Source organism: Falco naumanni, chromosome 3 (assembly GCF_017639655.2).
Source record: "Falco naumanni isolate bFalNau1 chromosome 3, bFalNau1.pat, whole genome shotgun sequence".
NCBI lineage: Eukaryota > Metazoa > Chordata > Aves > Falconiformes > Falconidae > Falco > Falco naumanni.
In genome coordinates this window covers 13,234,496-13,252,914 of record NC_054056.1, presented here as the reverse complement: position 1 = coordinate 13,252,914, position 18,419 = coordinate 13,234,496, and the positions used below count along the sequence as shown (strand labels likewise).

Genomic DNA, 18,419 nt, shown 5'->3' with positions numbered 1-18,419 from the left:
CCCGCACCACCTGACCGCGCACGGCGGCGGCGGGCGGCAGCCATCTTGCAACAGGGCAGCGAGGCCGAGGCGGTGCCATTTTGGATCCGGGCGCGCCCTGTCGGCAGCTGTTTTGGGTCACGGCAAGGCGAGGCGGGGGCTCAGGCTTAGGGGAGGTTTGCGCCTCGGCTGGCTGTGGTGCCGGCCTTGATGGCAGCTTTGGTGCGTGGCGGTGCTGCTGCGTTGTGGCCCAGCGGAGCACGTAGTCTTGTGAAAGTAGTGGTGTTAGCTAGCCAGTTTAAGGATTGCTAGCGGTGTGTTACGTACAAAAGGCTGTATTTTAAGGGCTCCTAAGAAAAAATAGGTAAGCGATAAGCACAAAACTGGAGATGTACCTATAAGCAGGTTTCCTGACAGTTCCGTCACGCTTGGAGGAGGTCTGCTTTATTACTACCTGAGGTAAGAATGAGCACGTGAGCGACCCCATTCAAATTTTTAGCACCGGGGAGTTCCGCCTTCCGTTTTCAGGCCGTGGCAGCTCGCCCGGACCGGGGGGGGGGCCCGCTGTGAGGGGAAAATGGCCGCTGCCCTACTCCAAGATGGCCGCTGCCCGCCCCTCACGCACGTTGACGACGCTTGTACGTAGCGCGCGCGCTCTCCGCTGCCTCCGCCCCAGCGTCGGGCCCGGGAACGGGCGGCGGGGCCGCGCTCCGGCTGACGTCCTTCCGTGAGGTGCCGCCGCCGCCTGCCCAGGCAGCGGGGCGAGGGGGAGAGCGGCCTCCCCGCGGGCTGCCGCCGTGCTCGGAGGCTGCGCCCCCCGCTCCTACCGGGCGGCGTCCCGGAGCTCTCGGTGAGTGCGTGTGGCTCCTCCGGCAGCGGGGTGGCCACCGGCGCCGCCCTTGGAGGCGGGCAGGGCAGCCCGGGCCGCGCTGCCGCCCTCCGGCGGAGGGTTCGCCGCTCGGTGCGTGCCCGCAGGGCTCCGTCTGTGGGGCTGGGCTCCTTTGCCCTGGCCCCTGCGGCCTGCCGGCTCCTGTGTGGCACCGGTTTCCAGGCACCAGCGGGCAGGTCCTGAGGGTCCGCCCGGGGGCTGCTTTTCCCGCCGGCTTCTCCCTGTGTGCTCGCAGCTCCGCTCTCTGGGGTGGCCTTTGTAACCGTATTTTCCCTCCGTCACCTCTTTCCAGAAGGACCTTCACGTCTTTCAGCCTTCCTAAAGAGGTGGCGCGTTGAGATCTCAGGTAAACTCTTGTGCTGTGGCGGTTGTTCCTGCAGATTGGGAAGTGCAGGGATGCTGCACCGGGGCTGCACCAGCAGCCAGCAGGTGCTTCGTGTGCTGCTTTGACTTCTCAGTAAATGGTTGGGTTCCACTTGTCAGGTCTGCTCATGCCATAACACCTGAGGACAGTTTTCTGAGCAGAACTAGGCCATTTCAAGGCTGTTACCTTCCACAGTCGGAGGAGGTTACAGTTGTGCAGAGTGAAAACAAATTGGAGATTATTTCCTGTCATATATTTACCATTTAATAGGCCTTTTTATTCTTTCACAGCAAATGCATGTGCGTAGCTTCTTCTAAGTTTCAGGTGACTATGTTCTAGAGTTTAATTTGCATGTGTTTTTTCCTTTTTAGATCACTTAATCCATTCCCAGTAATTAGCCAATATTTTGAACAAAAAGGAAAAGATGATGTCAAGACAGGCCTTTCTCTGCAGTTTGGGATCTCTGTATTTGTCCCTTCTGTTTGTATTTCTTCTAATGGATGTTTATGCGAGGCCTGCAAATAATTCAGCCCTCAAAGAAAAGCTAGCTGACAGCAAAGATGAGAATGAGATCTTGCCCCCTGATCACTTGAATGGGGTCAAAATGGAGATGGATGGACATCTTAACAAAGAATTTCATCAAGAAGTTTTTCTAGGAAAAGAGATGGAGGAGTTTGAGGAAGATTCAGAACCCAGAAAGAATAGGAAGAAGCTCATGGTCATCTTTTCAAAGTAAGTTGCATACATTGCCAAGAACACTGCAGCCTCCTTCTCTGATCATCAGAGTGAATTTTGCAAATTTTTCTGTAATACTTATTGCAGGGATGAGGGGGGAAGCATCGTACTCTTAAGTGCTGTGTTTGTGTTAATGAGGTATGAACATACCTTCTCACTCCTGAGAATGGTTTACACAAGTATGTGTTGATAGTCATGATCAGTATACAGGATTGATGCTGTGGTCTGGTAAATTTTCTGACAAAAATACACTGTTTCTATGTGAAAAAAACTATGTAACCTCCTCAAATATGGAAATAATACTTTTTCCTGGTTTCCTGGCTCAATGAATAATCAATTACACTTTCATTTTAGATCAAGGAATTAGTCCTTGGTCATAGGATGCCCATACAATCAATGAATTGGGAGGGTGGGAGTTTGTTGCAGTTTTGTTCAAGCAGTAATATGCTCTATGGCTTTACTATAAGTTTGGTTTCAATTTGCAATCTAAGCATCTTATTTATTGCTTGGTCTCATATTCCTGTGGATCTTGGTTTTGTTTCTGTTGCGACTTCTGCAAATAACTGCAGAGGAAAACCACTGAAAAGACAGTAGTAAAAGTAGAAAGGAAGAAAAGGGACAGATAAACAACGGGATAAGATTGTGGTAAACTAACAGTTGTTTTCTGTTCATAAAACTTTCTAGTACATGTGAGGTGTCTAAAATATGTTTTGCATGAAATGCGTCAAGCTTAAAAATAGCTATGCCTCACTATGCATACCGAGAATTCAGAACTTGTCAGCTTTCTTCATTAAGTTAGCAGTGCCATTGACAAAGCATTTAGTTCCTCAGAATTTAGAAAAAGAGGGAGAATGAAACACGAGAACAGAAACATTAATTTTTTCTTTTGTAGCCTTTTTGAAAATTTCATCTAGCTCGGTATAAAAATTCTAACTTTAGTTATAGACATTAAAGCATTTTTCCTTTTATGAAGCACTTGTGCTAGATATGTTTTATGTCAGCTAACAAACTGTCAGATGTTTGGAGATCAGTGAACGTAATGGAAATGGAACTCAAAATCAGTGCCAACTTTTAGAAGCTAGATGGTAGAATTTGCTTTATTTGCATGTTTGCAATAGAGGATTAATTTCACTAGACCAGAAACTTAAATTACATTGGTGCTTTTAATGCTGATGATAGTGCGGGGATGCTCATATACCTGAGATAAAGTGAGAATGCTTAACAGAGCTGCTTGCTTTTTTTTTTTCTGCAAACTTCATTAACAGGGAAGGAATATCAATAATGGCTTTTATTATTTTTTTTTCTGGTGTTCTCTTGAGTAAAGGTAGCTAAAGCAAATAGGCAAGTGTGCCTTTTTCATTTAGAGTAGAATCCTTTATTACTGTCTGCTGGTCAGACCACTTGCGTCATTGGTAGGATATATACAAGTATTAAGATGGTGCTTAGAAGGTTTCATCTTCATTGCTATGTACGTATTGGAAACATTTGACTGTTGGTTAGTGAATTGTCATTCACAAGCTGCAGGCTCTGTTCATTTCTGCCTATTTGTTATGAAAGTGGTTCTCTCGGGAAACTTAAAGCAATTGGATTCAAGATCAGCTTCACTCAGATACTTAAAATTACATTTCATCAGATGATCAGATTAGAAATGTAGGACAGCATTCGGAGGGCTTTGCTTTCTAGATGTACTCATAAAGGCCGAGTGAAAAGAGAATTACTGTGAACTTCTGTGAAAACCTAGTAAGTCGCAGGCTTCCAGATGTTTTGGAAATATTTTCTTTGAAGACATAAAGAAAACACACATGTTTTTTAGCTTATGAAAGCTGAGATTCTACAGCATGCCAGTGTGATATAGTCAATTCAAAGCATATATTATTGGCTAATAGAATTATTAAAAATAAAGTTGAACCACAGAAGCAAAGCTTCCCAAACTGTGGTTTTCTAGGCAGGCAAGCTATATGTGTCTGAAAGAACAAGTGGCATTTCATAATTCTATGTTTTAGTTTTCAAAGTCACTCTTCATGGGGAGGATATGCCTTACTTGTCTACAGAAGTGTTTTTTTACAAGTTAACCAGTACTTCTACTTTGCCCTGTAAAACTGGGGCATGGTGCAGAAAATCCTGTTTATCTTTTCAGCCTTTGTTCCCTGCCAAGGGTAAGTGTTCCAGGTACCTTCTGGTCAAGAAAGTCTGTGAGAGGGGCTTACTTGACATCCGTTCTTCTCATAATTGTCAAAAGCTTATATTTGCTGTAGTCTCCATTTAAATAGTTTAAATTAGCCTGGAATCTATAGATTTTCTGTTATTTTTCTGTGTGGTGTAGTTCAGCTTGTGTAGGTGGGTGTCCATAGGAGGGAAGGAGAAAGGGTATTGAAAGCAATCAAGTGTGTTTGCGGTGACGCTGATTTCACTAATCAGTAGAATTGGGTACTAGAATTCAGTTTGGTGAGCTTTGCTTCTAAGGGTCAGTTGTCTTCTAAAATTACATGTACTGAACAAACCTGATAAATTCAAGTACGAAAGAATGTAATATGTGTGGCTTTCTGTCAGTGTGCTTTTATGGTGGACTTTACCTCTGTGAGTTTGAAATTCTTCTAGCATTTGCATTTTGCTGATGTTTTCAGCTACTTAGCCGCAGCCCTAGTTGTGATTTAAAAATTAAAATCTTTGTGTTAGCCGAGTGCCTTACCTTGATGGTTGTTCGTCAGGTTACAGGTTTAAATACACCTTATGTTAAATACTACCACGTGCCGAGCTTTTTGGTTTCCTTTTTTCCCATTGTTTAAAAGTCATGAACTTGCCCTTTCCCAAAGCAGAACTTGTTCTGAATCCCACAGTGCTTGCAAGGGTACTGCTCTCAGACTTTGCAGCTGTGACTGTGTTCTGTGTTCAGACTGCGCAGAGGGAGCGGTTTTGGCAGGATCCGTGCAGCCTTTCTTAATTTGAGGTTTGTCTCGTAGCCTAAAACAGTATTAATTTCTACTGGTATGCGTTGTATCTATAGTGGGAAGGTGCCAGCAACGACAGCCAATGTTGGACAATAGCAGGTAGAATAAAGAATGAGGAGAGGGGACATTTTAAGCTTTCCTATTTTTATATCTTTGGTTTAGAGTACAGATCTGTATTATTCAGTGAAAAAAGTATTTATGCTGTATGCTACTGGAAGGTTTTTAGTAGTGTGTGCACCTTGATTTGTGTTTTATCCAAACCGGTACATTTAAATATACATTGATAAATTTTGTGTATCCTCTACCATGTAAAGCAGAGCTTTGCTTTGGTTTCTGTTATTAAAAATTTTCTGGATCTGCTTTTCATTATTTGGATGAAACAGAAACCAACTTTAAAGTGGTATGCATTAGGTGCTCAAGGAAATTATCTTTAGACCTTTAGGTAAGAACACTGCCTTCCTGCTCCCCTCCCAGTCCCTCAGGCAGAATTTTGGTGTTGGCATTTAGGAACCGGAAAACCTGAATGGCCAATATTCATTGATAATGCTTTCATATGTGGACCTTTTGAGAGCTGGCCACAAAAAACTGATTTTTAATGGCTTGTGGTTCAGAAACTGGGCTGAAGTATTTAAAACCTGTTCTTACAGGCTTGACTTCGATATTCAATGCAGCCCTTACTATAGGGTTTTGTTAAGGACAGGTTTAGAATTATCCTACGGAGTAGCATACTTGCTTTTTTCTTACTCAAAGTTAGTATTAACATTTTGGCTGTGAATAATGAAATATAGTTTGACTAGTCAGTGAAGTGTTAACCCTGTACTTGGGCATTATAAGGAGCTGTTATGTCTGATGCTGCCCATTACTGAAATGTATTAATACTAATGGTATTTATCATGTTGCATCAGCCACTGTCTGGGCTGTGGTTTATCTATAATTGTCTTTGGAATGAGACAAGTAATGAGATAAATTGCTCTCTGTAGTCTGTTTTTAATTCAAGATTATGGTAACAGTAGTCCCTGCTTTTACAAAAACTTTCTTTGCTGTCAATTCGGGAAGTAGCACATCATATACCTATGTTTTTACAAATTTGAGATAGCGCTCTCTTGTAGGAAAAGAGCAATCAAGTTCTTTTGCTTTTCATTCGGGTTTTTATTTGGAGCTGAAGACATGAAGTTTGAGAAATTGTCATGAGATTTCTGTACAGATTGCCAAGGAAGGTTTGAGCAAAGTTGTAATCTGGGATGATGTTCTTCCTTGGATTCGTCTTGTTTTCTTGAATTTAAATTCTTCCTTGGCAGTACTTGTTCTTCAGTAATTTTTTTAAAGGGTTCATTAGAATGTACTGCTCTTCCCTAACATCTTTTGAGTGTTCTGACCTGTCTGCCTCAGAAAACTGGTTGCCCATCACCATGTTATAGAATCAGTTATCCCTGACTTACCAGTATTAAGTTGTTCAGCAACAGGTAATGATCTAATCTTGTCGGTATTAGCAGGAATGTTTTCAAGCAGTCCATTCTGAGTGAGGTAGTTACCGAAGGAAGCATGGATAGTCTCTTGTTTTTATTGCCTTAGATGGTAACCTCACAGCAGGATCATATCTGATACTTCATGCAGTTGTAAATACTCCTCAAAAGCAGAAGTGCTGTTTATGGACCGTGAAAGGATTTCGGCTCACCTTGTACAGTCAGTGTCTGCTAGTTCATGAAAATCTGAGTCGTTGGAGGCTTCTTGTGCACTGTGGTAATAGAACAAAGGGCTACTCCTGAGTTAGAACACCAGTAAGTGGGATTTGTTACCTTTCTCCCTGGCTACAATGTGATTTAAATGGCAAGTACAGCTTGGAAGAAGTAAGTTATATTATAGCTTTGATGTGAGGAAACTAGCATGTTAAATGTTGAGGGGAAGATGCTTTGGTTTCCTGTCTCACTTCCGGTAGTACCTATTCTGGATCAAAACCCACATTTGTTCACCTAGTAAGTGCAAAGTGGCGCGAGCAGAATGCGACCATTTTACTGGTCTCTTCATTGCTACTGAAAAGTTGCTAATACTGAGCCTGTGCATATAGATGTGGAGAGACGTGACACAATTTTAAAAATTACTAATAGTACATTTATTAATAGAGCTAAGTGTTGCAGAAGATTAGGTGCTAGGGTTGCTATTTGGCTTAAGCTTTTAATATTTAGTTGACATTTAAAGGCAAATCTCGTATCTAATAACTTGAGTTTCAATGATGACACTTCAGTACTGTTAAGATGGTGATAACAAACTGATAAAAAAGTCAGAGTTTAGCTGTTGGGGTTTTTTTGTTGTTGTGTTGGGTTTTTTGTTTGTTTGTTGTTGTTTGGTTTTTTTTAATTGAACAAGAGTGGTTTTGGTATGCTTTAAATAACATCTTGCCTCCTGAATGTTAGTTAAGTCTTTTCAGTTTTAAATAGTTACATCTTTTTTGAAGAAATACTTAATGATATGCTCAAAAAAGCCTTAAAGTGGCATGTTACTGTTTTTGTATTTGTTCTTCAACTGTAACTTTTACATTAACAACTTCTTAATGAAATAGGCGTTAATGAAATGGATGGTATGGCAGTGTATCTTAATATGATAAAGCAGTATTGGTAATACCTTAAGGAGAATTGTGGATTGTCAGATTGGATGCTTACTGATAAATTTAGGTAGAAAAAAGTTTAGTTCTGTAGCTCGATAGCACTGAGCACAAGCGTATCCTTTGACAAAGCAAAGTGAGCCTGATAACTCAGAAACCTAATGGTGAACAAATGTATGGGCAGAAATTTCAAATGTGTTAAGAATTAAAAACTATCAGCTGTGATGTGTTACCGGAGATCTAGGTACAATAAAGGAAACTTGGTTTGTTTGGGTTTTTTTCCCCACTTCCAAGTACTACAGTCAGAGTATCAAGTAGTTTGACAGTCCTTGCACCAAGGTTATTCACGTTATATTTTCATTGTTTTAATGGTCACGACAGTTGTGATGTGATCTAAGCAGACACAGGGAGGCAGCTCATCAGTAAACTTTAGAGATCTTGGAAGATAAAGGTAAAAAGAACTTGAGAAGATACATTGAGAGGGAGTTAGTGGCTTGAGAGAATGTGAGAGAAGAAATTTTTTAAAGCAGTGACAGTCTGCAGCAGCTGGCAGTTGACAAGTCTGAACCAATAGGGAATGAGCTAATATGCCATGAGTGATCTGTTTGTGGTTTCCTCTACTTCAAAATTTTACTCAAAAGCATAATACTGAAATGGGTTAACTTACAGCAAAATGAAGTATGGCTGGATTTTCACCTAGATGTGTTAGTTAAATTAAATTATGAAATAAGTGGCTAAATTCCTACTTGTTTACTCTTGTAATTGGAAGAATGTACAACTTCTGAGAAGGGGTTATAAATACACTCTTTTCTGTAGCAGTCTGTTTGTTATTGTTGATTAAAGTAATTAGAATAAAATACCACCTCCCCCTAATCTCCAAATCTAAATCTTGTTTGCTATTCATCCATAGAGTGGATATAAATAACGATAAAAAGATAGGTGCGAAAGAGATGCAACGCTGGATCATGGAAAAGACAGATGAACATTTCCAGGAAGCTGTGGAAGAGAATAAAATGCACTTCCGAGCTGTGGACCCTGATGGTGATGGTAAGATGAATGATTCTTTCATCTCCTGGTGATGTCATGTGTCAGTTGCTAGTAGCCAGACCTGCTGACTGCTTTTCAGATGTGCTGTGACAGAAATCTAACTTCCTTTGGACTGCGTGTAATCACAACTGTTTTGATCCGTACAGAAGACAATAGAGCAAGGAAGTAAGGTGCTCCAGTCAGCGTTGTAGTCCCGTGTTGACCGCTGTGTTATTTCACTTGCGGTCATAGGAAATGATAAGAAGTTAAGGGGCTGAGCCAGGGATGGGGTGAGGATGGTGACATAAACAGGTTATTTTCACAGGCCTGTCTGGTCTAAAGAAACATAAAAGTGAATCAGGTGATGGCTTTCATGTTGCGATTCATAAAGCTTAGCGTGATGGCTATGCTGGTGAACCAAAAGGTTTTACCACAGATTGTTTTAAGTAATGAAACCAAAATTTGTCATTTAAGCATACTATGTGGTGTCTGAGATATGGTTCTTTCTTACAGGCCATGTGTCCTGGGATGAATATAGAATTAAATTTTTGGCAAGTAAGGGATTTAATGAAAAAGAGATTGCAGAGAAGATAAAAAACAACGAAGAGTTGAAAATCGATGAAGAAAGTAAGTGCGGCCCCTTGATGTGTGTCAGCTTTTCTTTTACTTTCCTAAAACCAGAGTACCAAAACTGTACTTAATGAAAGATGAATGTGTTAGATGTTGTTCTGCTTCTACACAAATGTAGAACGTAAGTCATAAAACAAATACTAGATTTCTTTCCAACTCAAATCTGCCTTCCCAACACTCCTGATGTAAATATTTAACACTGAAAAAACTTGGTTGTTTGTTACTATTTGAGTAGTTTTCAGTTATTTATGTTTAACAGTCTGCTAAAATTTGTCAGACCTGTGTTGTGCTGTGGACTGTTGCATTGTTAATAGAGGTCCCCTAATAACCAGGTCCCTGGTGCTCCATGTGAAAGGGAGCTGCTACGTACAGTTCCTGTTACTAAAATTGTGGAGGAGTGTATGCGCTACTGAGCAATGCTGTGTTTATATGTAGGTACGTGCTTAGGCACTGCAGAGCAGTTGATAGCAGAAGGTTGCCTAAGAATCATTTCATGTTTCATCTGAGTTCTCTAGGAAGAGATTGATCGTTTCTTCCTTATTACTTTTGAGACTTCCATTTGAATCTCGCTTGGTATAAACATGGGAACTCTTCTCAAAGGTAATCTCCCCACTCCCCCCATCTAGAAGTGTTAAAATTTACTGTTAAGTAAAACAAGAAGCCTTAGCCTTTCCTTGCAGGAATTAGTAATTTAAAAGTGAGTTATGTTATATTCTCCGTTTATCAAAAAGCATCTAAAATGCAAATGACCTTTTGAATTTTATGGCAGGGAAAACACCTGTGTTGCATGTTCTATGGCAGTGTGATCAACTACGTTTACAGGAATGCTTATCAGATAAAAGATTTGCTGAATAAGGGAAGTGTGTACATAGTCATTGTTCTACCTAGGTAACAAGCCTTGTTTGGGAAAATCAGATTAGTTATCTACAGCTTCCTGAGGACGATAAGCAAAACTTATTTTCATTCTCTAGTGCAGTGTAAAAATACTCTCTTTCAGTCCATATCATAATAATGGAATGTGTGGATCTTAAGGCATGTTATGAGTTTTGCGCAGCACACTACAGTTTGGCCAAAACTAGAGACATGACTTAATTTATGCAGATAAGTTTCATACTGATTGCTGACAGCTGAGTTTCATTTAAGACTAATAATAGTAGGCAAAGGGAGATAGACTTGTGACTTCTAACATTTGGGGTTGGCTACACTGGAAGACTAAGCAAGTTATTTGATTATTCTGTGTTAATACTTGTGTCCTTGATATGAGTAAAACTTGCTATTTACAAACTGCCCTAAGATTCATATTAAAACTCTGAAGAATTTCTTTACCCTTCATAAAAAAAAACATTCACCGAAGACTTAAATTTTAACTGCTAGCTGCAGTTAAAAAATGTAGATGTGACTGAGTTTTTTTTTCTGCCCCCACCCCCTTGTAACTCAGCAACCAAAGCATGCAGTTTATTAAATTTAAATTTTAAAAAAAGTTTATCTAAAGACTTTATAGACTTTCAGAATGTTTTTAAAACTTGTGAAAAGCCAATGCTTCAGATTTGTGTGTGTTAGTGTGTTTTGCAGATAGCAGGGTGTGCTACAGACAGTAGTTTTTCCAGTGTGTCATGTAGAAAACCCCCACACCAGAAAAAGAATACTCTGTATTTTTCCTTCTTGGTTATGTTCAGGACCATTAAGTATGCAGTATTCACGTTGTGTGTTGCAGGATAGTTTTTTCTTCAAATCAGATGCGTGGTTTTAGTGGAAACTCATGCACTCATGATTCTCCATTAAATTTAGGAAAAATTCAGCACTTCAGAAGTGTTTGTCTACATGGTATAAGATGAAGTGAAAGAAGTGGAAATGTAAAGTGACTTTGGAGCTGATGTATTTGTTAGTACACATGTACTTCAACTTGTGTTTTCTCCTTGCAGTAAAAATATTTCCCTTTATTGAATTATTGTGGTAACTAAAACGTAATTCAGGGCTTAGGTCTGAAGTTGGAATGCTTTCTCATTTAGAATAGGCAAAGTAGCTAAAAAGAGTACTAAGTACTTGTATCCTTAAATAACTGAAAACTAAATATGTTTCTTGGTGCTTAGCTTAGCATCTGTTCTGGATGTTTCCAAACTTTCTTTTGTGGAGTTATAGTCTTAAATCTCTCGTAGTTTCAATAAATCACATTTTTAGGCTGAAATACCAGGTGATGTATCTGAGTCTAAGGGTATAAGTTCTCTCTGGGTAGGTGATTCTTTTGAATTCTGAGCCTTTGATAGGGTGATGGAAGAAGGGAAGAGCAGAGGCAGGGCACAAGACTCTTCATAGCTTAGTCCTCTACTTTATGACTTTGCTTATACTGTTTTTTCAGTTAGATACTTTGAAATGTTTTATTGACTGCTGTAAAAAGTAGGCTTTGATTTTTCTTTTTTATAATCTTGTTTTAATACAGTTCTTAAGCTTAATTCATATGTAGTTTTCTGAAGGGTGAGGGTGCTATCTGGAATTGTGTGTGGCTGGAGAAAAAACCCTACATTTGAAATTGTGTGGTATACATAACTCAAAATTTGTGGTAGATCCTTGTATCATTTTGTTAATTTAAAACCTGTGAGCTTGAATGTACCTAAAAAGATTTCCAAACGATAGTACAGCTGGTTTTGGTTTAGATAACGTTGTGTTAAGAAATGCCAAGTTGAAATAAGAAAAGCTGAATATTGTAACAATGGGGTAGTAAAATGTGCCCCTTTTGATCCATGCTTGGAACCACTGTATCGGCAAAGTGGGCTTTGCAGGTGCTGTGGAGTAGAGTAAACCTCTGTGGTGCTGTTAGCCAAAGCACTGGTGCAGCGGTGCTTCACAGATGAAAAGCATCTTTCTAGATTTAATGGTAGTCATGTTATCTGGTCTTAGAAGAAAACATGCTAAATGTTAAGGGGTTTGTTCTATGGTTATTATTTGGGTAGGAAAAGAATTGGTTGACCTCTTCCATTCTTGTAGATACTAATTAGGTGTGTGGTGTCACAACTGCAATACACAGAGATAGTGAATCTGAAGAATATTTTGAAGTTGAAGGGTGTTTTGGTTCTTTCAATGCACAGGGCTGGCAAAGTAGAAAACAAAGGTGTTTTTTTTTTTTCAGAAGGTACTGCTGGTATTCAGGCAGGTGAAAGAGCTGTTGGTAGTGGGCTTCAAAATACGAAAATAAGAAAGGTGAACTAGCACTGAACAAAGCTGGATTATTCATACCACCTACCAGAACCAGCTAACAATACTGGTAGGACAATAGTTTTCACTTGAGATGTTGAAGTTTCAATGCAGGTGTAGCAAAGTCTTTATTTTAATCTCCTAATTTCAGTTTCCGTTGTTTGTTTAAAGGATCTTTCCTAGTGTTTCAGCATAGACTAGACAAAACTAATTGCACTTCGTTTTCCCTCAGCACTCACTTTCCCCAAGAGTTGAACTGTAAAATTAATTGTTCCATAGGTCATACTTGTTTAAACAGTTGAGTAACAGGGAAAGGTACGTATTTTTTAAGAACTTTAAATAGTTTGAACATGATAGCTTACGTCTTTTTCTTAAATTTCTAGCACAGGAAGTTTTAGATAACCTGAAGGATCGGTGGTACCAAGCTGACAACCCGCCTCCTGATCTGTTGTTGAATGAAGAAGAATTCTTGTCTTTTCTTCATCCAGAGCATAGTAGAGGAATGCTGAAGTTCATGGTGAAAGAAATCATCCGAGATTTGGGTATGCAATTGTAAAACACATTTCTTGGGAGTTGTTTGCTTGTCCCATTTTATTGGGTAAACATGCTTACCCATTTTATTGGATAAACTTACGTTGTTGCCCTGTCACAGGTCAATACAAAATTTTGGCACATCTTATTTGCTCTGTTCTACACACATTCTAATGTGATGAGTAGGAAAAAGAAATTTAGCACAAATGCTGGCGTCTCTGTGGAGTTGTCTGTGTGTCTCAAAACTATTTAGTCTCTGGCTGTTAAAGAACAGCATGACATTATATGTTAGAAGGATATTCTCAGTACTTCATATGAAGAAGATCAGCTGACAGTGAAGTAGCTCACTGAAGTGCTACTGCATTGTAGGGTTACTGTAGCAAAAGTAGGAAAGGTTTGATGAATAATCAAATACTATAAAATATATTGATGTGAATGTTCCATGAGGAGGACATTAATTGCTTTGTACTTCCCCAGTACAGCAACCATGTGAGAGTCATGACGTACAGTCATGAAAGTGGAAGTAAATGGTTGAGGTTTCTAAATAATTATTTTTTAAAAAAAATTTCATATGTATTGGCACACATGTTTTTTCTTCTGTGAGTCAATAATGATGCATATTGAAAACTGCTAGAACACCTGGTTTAAAAAAAAAAACAAACAAAACAAACTGTGACTTGCTGGTTGTTAGCTTAATAAATATGAAGAGTTTCCAGTGATACTTGAGTACATGATGCATGCAGACAACTCCAGCATGCAGTCTTTTATGAGAGATAATTTACCTCATCGCTAATACAAGCGGAGACTGGATACAGATGTAGGAAAATGGCTGTTGCAGTAGATTGAAAAAAGAAACAATCAGGAAAAAAAAAAAAAAAGGCCGAGCTTGCCATCTGGTCTGTCCTTCAGGTCCAGAAAAACTCTTGTGTTTTTTTTTTTTTTTTAGTATATTGATAAGTGATGGTTTTTAGCCTTCTAAAACATTGTGTGTATACCTGAATACAGAGTTTTTGGCTAACGAAAGATATAAACAGTAACAGTTATTTTCTGCTGGAGTCATGTAGACTGCTGAAACCAGGCAGACTGTACCAGTGACATCTCTGACTTGAAGGAATTTCTCATTTTTAATGGGCATTAAGCAGATAATCTTCAGGTACTGTGTGCTTCTGTTGTAGATCAAGACGGAGATAAGAAACTTACCCTTTCAGAGTTCATTTCATTACCTGTTGGTACTGTAGAGAACCAGCAAGCTCAAGATATTGATGACGACTGGGTAAAAGACAGAAGGAAGGAATTTGAGGAGGTCATTGATGCTAACCATGATGGTATTGTCACAATGGAAGAGCTGGAGGTAAGTCTTCAGATAGTTCTAGTGATTTTAAAACTGGTAGTTGATTTTTAAACACAGGATTGAAATTGCTTTAGGCACAATGAAGTCCAAAAATATTTGAATTAACAGTACGGTGTGTGGGTCTACTTTACAAAACTGTGGGTTATAGTATTGCTCAATACTGCTTACAGATAGTGTTGTTAGGTGTTTTGTTAAAAAGGAGGAGGAGTATTCACAGGTGTGCTTTTAGGGTTTTGTCACATAAATGTATGGATATGGAGTGCTTGAAAGCGTGTCACAGACTTCATTAGGTGCACAGATTATTGGGAGAATGAGTCATACTTAGTTGCAAATGGAGTAACTGGCAACCTATATTCATTAAAAAAAAAAAAAAAACAAAACAAAATAACAAAACCACCCAAAAATGAACCAAAACCCACGAGAACCCACAAACCCTGGGGCCCCAGTAGCCTAGAAAATAGCAGAGATCTCTTGTCTTTCGGTGTGTTTCTCTTTTTCTTTTTTTTTTTTTTTTTTTTTTATACCAAAACCCAATTATTTTTTTCAAGTGTGGGTTTGTGGCCTTTTTAGAATTTGGTTAGCAGAAGTAAACTTTCTAGTTTACTTCTTTCTAGTAAACTAGAAGAAGTTGCTTTCTTTCAGTTATTCTGTCTGCAGAATAGTCTACCAAACAATACGAAGTACTTTTACCCTATAGTTGTGGCAGTTTTGCAGCCAGCGGAGGAGGCTCATGGCTCACTTTCAGCTTTGTTTTTTTCCTTTCTGGATGCAAGAATATACTTTTGACTAACAGAATTCAAACTGCAGCATAGGCAGTGTGAAAGGGGAACTTACAAAACGTTGGCCTTTTCCCTGACATAGGGGGAATGTTGAATTTCCCAACTTCAGTATGCAAATACGTGGGTACGAATGATAGCGGTAGTATGGATAAACAATTGTACTGTTACATAGATAACGTTAGTAGCCTTTTTACTGAGATGAAAACTAGAAAAGCTTGAAAGCTTTTAATCTGTTTCAGGTTAGGTAAAAGAGCAAAATGCTTCGTTTCTGAGACTTCTGACCTCTGTAATGTCTGCTTGGTGGTTTAAAACTGAACAAGAAAGTTCTGAATTGAACATGTTCTAAAAGATTATCTCCAGAAACCAGAAAATTCAGGTCATATAGATCGATAGTGGCCCACTTTTGAATTGATACATCTTCACAAGATTTGATAGTTTAGTTTTCAACCAAAATGTCAAAAAATATTTTTATTGTAGACACTGGCATACTCTGGGAAAATCTGGATTTCTGTTAGAACAGCCAGGGAAGCAGCAAATGGAAAAATAGTTAGGAGATAGATGTAAGCCTGTTAAAAAGATGGAAGAAGGTGTTAGCAGATGACTTATGTTCACTCTGGGGTGGCTTATGTTGCTCTCATAATTGCTGATGCTTACATAGAGCTAAGGCTCATAATTCTGATGTGTGGAAATGTGTGCTTAGTGATTGAAAATAATTTTCTTACTCGTTTTAGGAATATATGGATCCTATGAATGAATACAACGCCCTAAATGAAGCAAAGCAAATGATAGCAGTAGCAGATGAAAATCAAAACCATCACTTAGAGCTGGAGGAGATCCTGAAATATAGCGAATACTTCACGGGCAGCAAGCTTATGGACTACGCACGTAATGTCCATGAGGAGTTCTGATCCTGCTCGCTTTTCCAGAGCTCTGAAGCACTTTCTTGCTTTCAAAAAAAAAAAAAAAAGCCACAAAGCAAAAGAAAACCCCAATCCCCAAACAGACAGAAAGTTATTTTGCTGCTATCTGTGTTACATGCCTACAGTGTGTTGTCCTAGACTTAAAAAAACCTTCCGTCCATACACAGGATCTTGCAGCTCTGTTGCCTTCGGTATGAGGGGAAAAAGGCTCGTAAAGTAACGAGGCAGATACTGGACTACATCAGTTCGCCCTGGTTTGTACGGTTAATCCAGCTGAAGATTCAGTTGCTTTTGGTAACCATATTTGGTGGAGGCTTCTCAAATACTTAACTCTTCTCTTTGCCCTCATAGCTGCTGATCCATGGAAATCACAAACGACACTGAAAGGTGTTGGCTTTTGTAAAGGGGATTGTCGTTCAGATATGTGTGTTCTGACCTCATGAGAATATCCGTACGTAGACAGATTGGCTAATCTTCTAGTATTTTTCTCAGTGCATCTCAACCTACTTATGTATTGTTGAGAATTTAACCTGAGTTCTCCCTTCATCTTTAGGAGCTGTGGTAACAACCTAAAACTTCTGCATCTACTTTAAAAAGAAAAAGGGTTATAGTGTGACAGGGGTTTTGTTTGCAGCTGCACTGGGAGCATGAGAGACTGGAGATTGCTTAGGTCTTAAAAAAATCAAATTTCCTCCTAAAATGAAACAATGGGGAAGGTTTCTTTGTGGACTCAAAGATGCTGGACAGAGCAATAGGATTCACCTAGGTATATGATTACTACTTAATGAAAATTCATTGTTAAAACTAGTGTAATTACTTGCCTCTGCAAGTCAATGATGCTGGCAAACACATGAATGATGAAGCGGGGGGAAATATACAGGCTTTGCTTTCAAACTGCTTTTGCCAGAGCGATGTACAGTCAACACTTGGGAAGCCTTATGATCAGTTTGCTTTTGGGTAATCTTTGAAAGCATCTTGCAACACAAGGGTCATATCCACTACAGTCTGAAATAGAAAATTTATTTTTACTCTGCTTCCATCTTTACTGTAAAAACCCCTCTTTCTGAACGGTTGCTTGAAAATCCAAGTGAGATGTTATATTTGATTAAATTTATTCTCTTAATATAATGTAAATACAAGTATTGCTGTCTGTTTCTGTTTCAGTATTCCCCTCCCTCCCCCCCCCCCCCTTTTTTTTTTCTTGTAAAATGCCTTGTATCAAGAGTCTTTTTATATACATACCCTTTTTCATTAAATATTTTTCTCCATGCTTTGGAAATGTTGCTGGTTTTAGGTTTGTCAGTGAGTGCTTTTCAGAGGGATGACAAACTAAAATGCAATTTTGAAAGGACTTGGAGAGGGATAAATTCAGTTGATAAAAATGCAATTTTGAAAGGACTTGGAGAGGGATAAATTCAATTAATAATCTTGTGTTTAAATGAGCTTAGAATGTCTGCCACATTAGTCAGCCCCTGTACAAACACCCCAAGATGGCAGGCTAGTGAAATTTTAATATGGCTAGAATCTGGAGATGCTCAAAACAAAATCCTGTCTCTAAAAATAGAGTGCTTAGCAGAAGTCATAGGTGATTGGTTTAGATTGATTGACAAAAGGTCTAGGTTTTGCTGTGCTGTTGTTCTAAGGCTTCATAAATATATAATGTCCTGCACTTAACTAACACAAAATTGTGTGTAAACAGTTTGGTTGTTCGCAGGCTAGTTAAGACAAAGGTTTTAGCATTATTAGTTCATAATTGTATAAATGTCCTGACTACACGTTTGTATTATATTCTAGTTGTTTGCGCAATCCAATTATTAAGATACAACTTGAGCAGACAAGTCAGCCAGGCAGCCGCCGCGGCAGAGCTCGGGCGACCAGCTCTGTGAGCCGAGGGACCAGCTCTGATGGAGGCGGGTGGCCGCAGAGGCGAAGGGCTGGCTCCTGCTCCGGCAGGGAAGGTGCCAGGTAGGAGTGACGCTGCCGGCCCGTGGGTGCCTGGGCTACCGGCTCTGTGAGCCGAGGGAACGGCACCGCTCGCCGTTCTGCTCTCGGGCCGGTGGGCTGAGCTTGCGGCCGAGCGCCTCCGGCAGAGCTGAGAACGTGCCGGGGCGCTTCGCCCGGCTCTCGGAGCAGGTAGCCAAGTGCTCGGTGCTTCCTTCTCTCCCTCCCGGACCGCCAGCGGCTCGGCTGCCCTCCGCCGGGGCTGGCCCCTGGGTGCCTGGCAGCCGGTGTGACATAGGCTCCGCACGTACCCTCGCTGTGCCCTGCGGGGCCGGACCACGCTGTGGGCTACCGGTTGCCCACGAGGGCGGCCCCTTCCTCGCTCAGAGGGGCAGGCTGCCCTGCTGCATCCCCACCCTCAGGCCTGGCCGCAGCCGCCCCTGCCCACAGGCCGGGGAGGGAGCCCAGCGCCCCCCGGGGCTCCGGAGGCACTTTTGGGGCCCGGCTGTGCCACCCGCTCGGCAGGGCCGGGAGGTGC

At 40.4% G+C, this 18,419-nt stretch overlaps 1 protein-coding gene across 4 annotated transcripts; it reads left to right on the top strand.

Annotated features, from left to right (window-relative positions):
- Positions 1–148: 148 nt before the first annotated feature.
- LOC121084492 (45 kDa calcium-binding protein) lies at positions 149–17,076 on the top strand. Of its 4 annotated transcripts, none has more exons than XM_040586005.1 (8): positions 149–438; positions 1,161–1,214; positions 1,604–1,964; positions 8,425–8,561; positions 9,054–9,167; positions 12,743–12,901; positions 14,066–14,241; positions 15,752–17,076. In XM_040586005.1, exons 3-8 carry the CDS (start codon positions 1,657–1,659, stop codon positions 15,926–15,928), a joined length of 1,071 nt encoding a protein of 356 aa, XP_040441939.1. In that variant the 5' UTR covers positions 149–438; positions 1,161–1,214; positions 1,604–1,656; the 3' UTR covers positions 15,929–17,076. The 4 variants fall into 4 exon arrangements, with proteins under 4 accessions (XP_040441939.1, XP_040441940.1, XP_040441937.1 ...); XM_040586003.1 differs by lacking the exon at positions 149–438 and adding an exon at positions 637–829; XM_040586006.1 differs by lacking the exon at positions 1,161–1,214.
- The last annotated feature ends 1,343 nt before the right edge of the window (positions 17,077–18,419 follow it).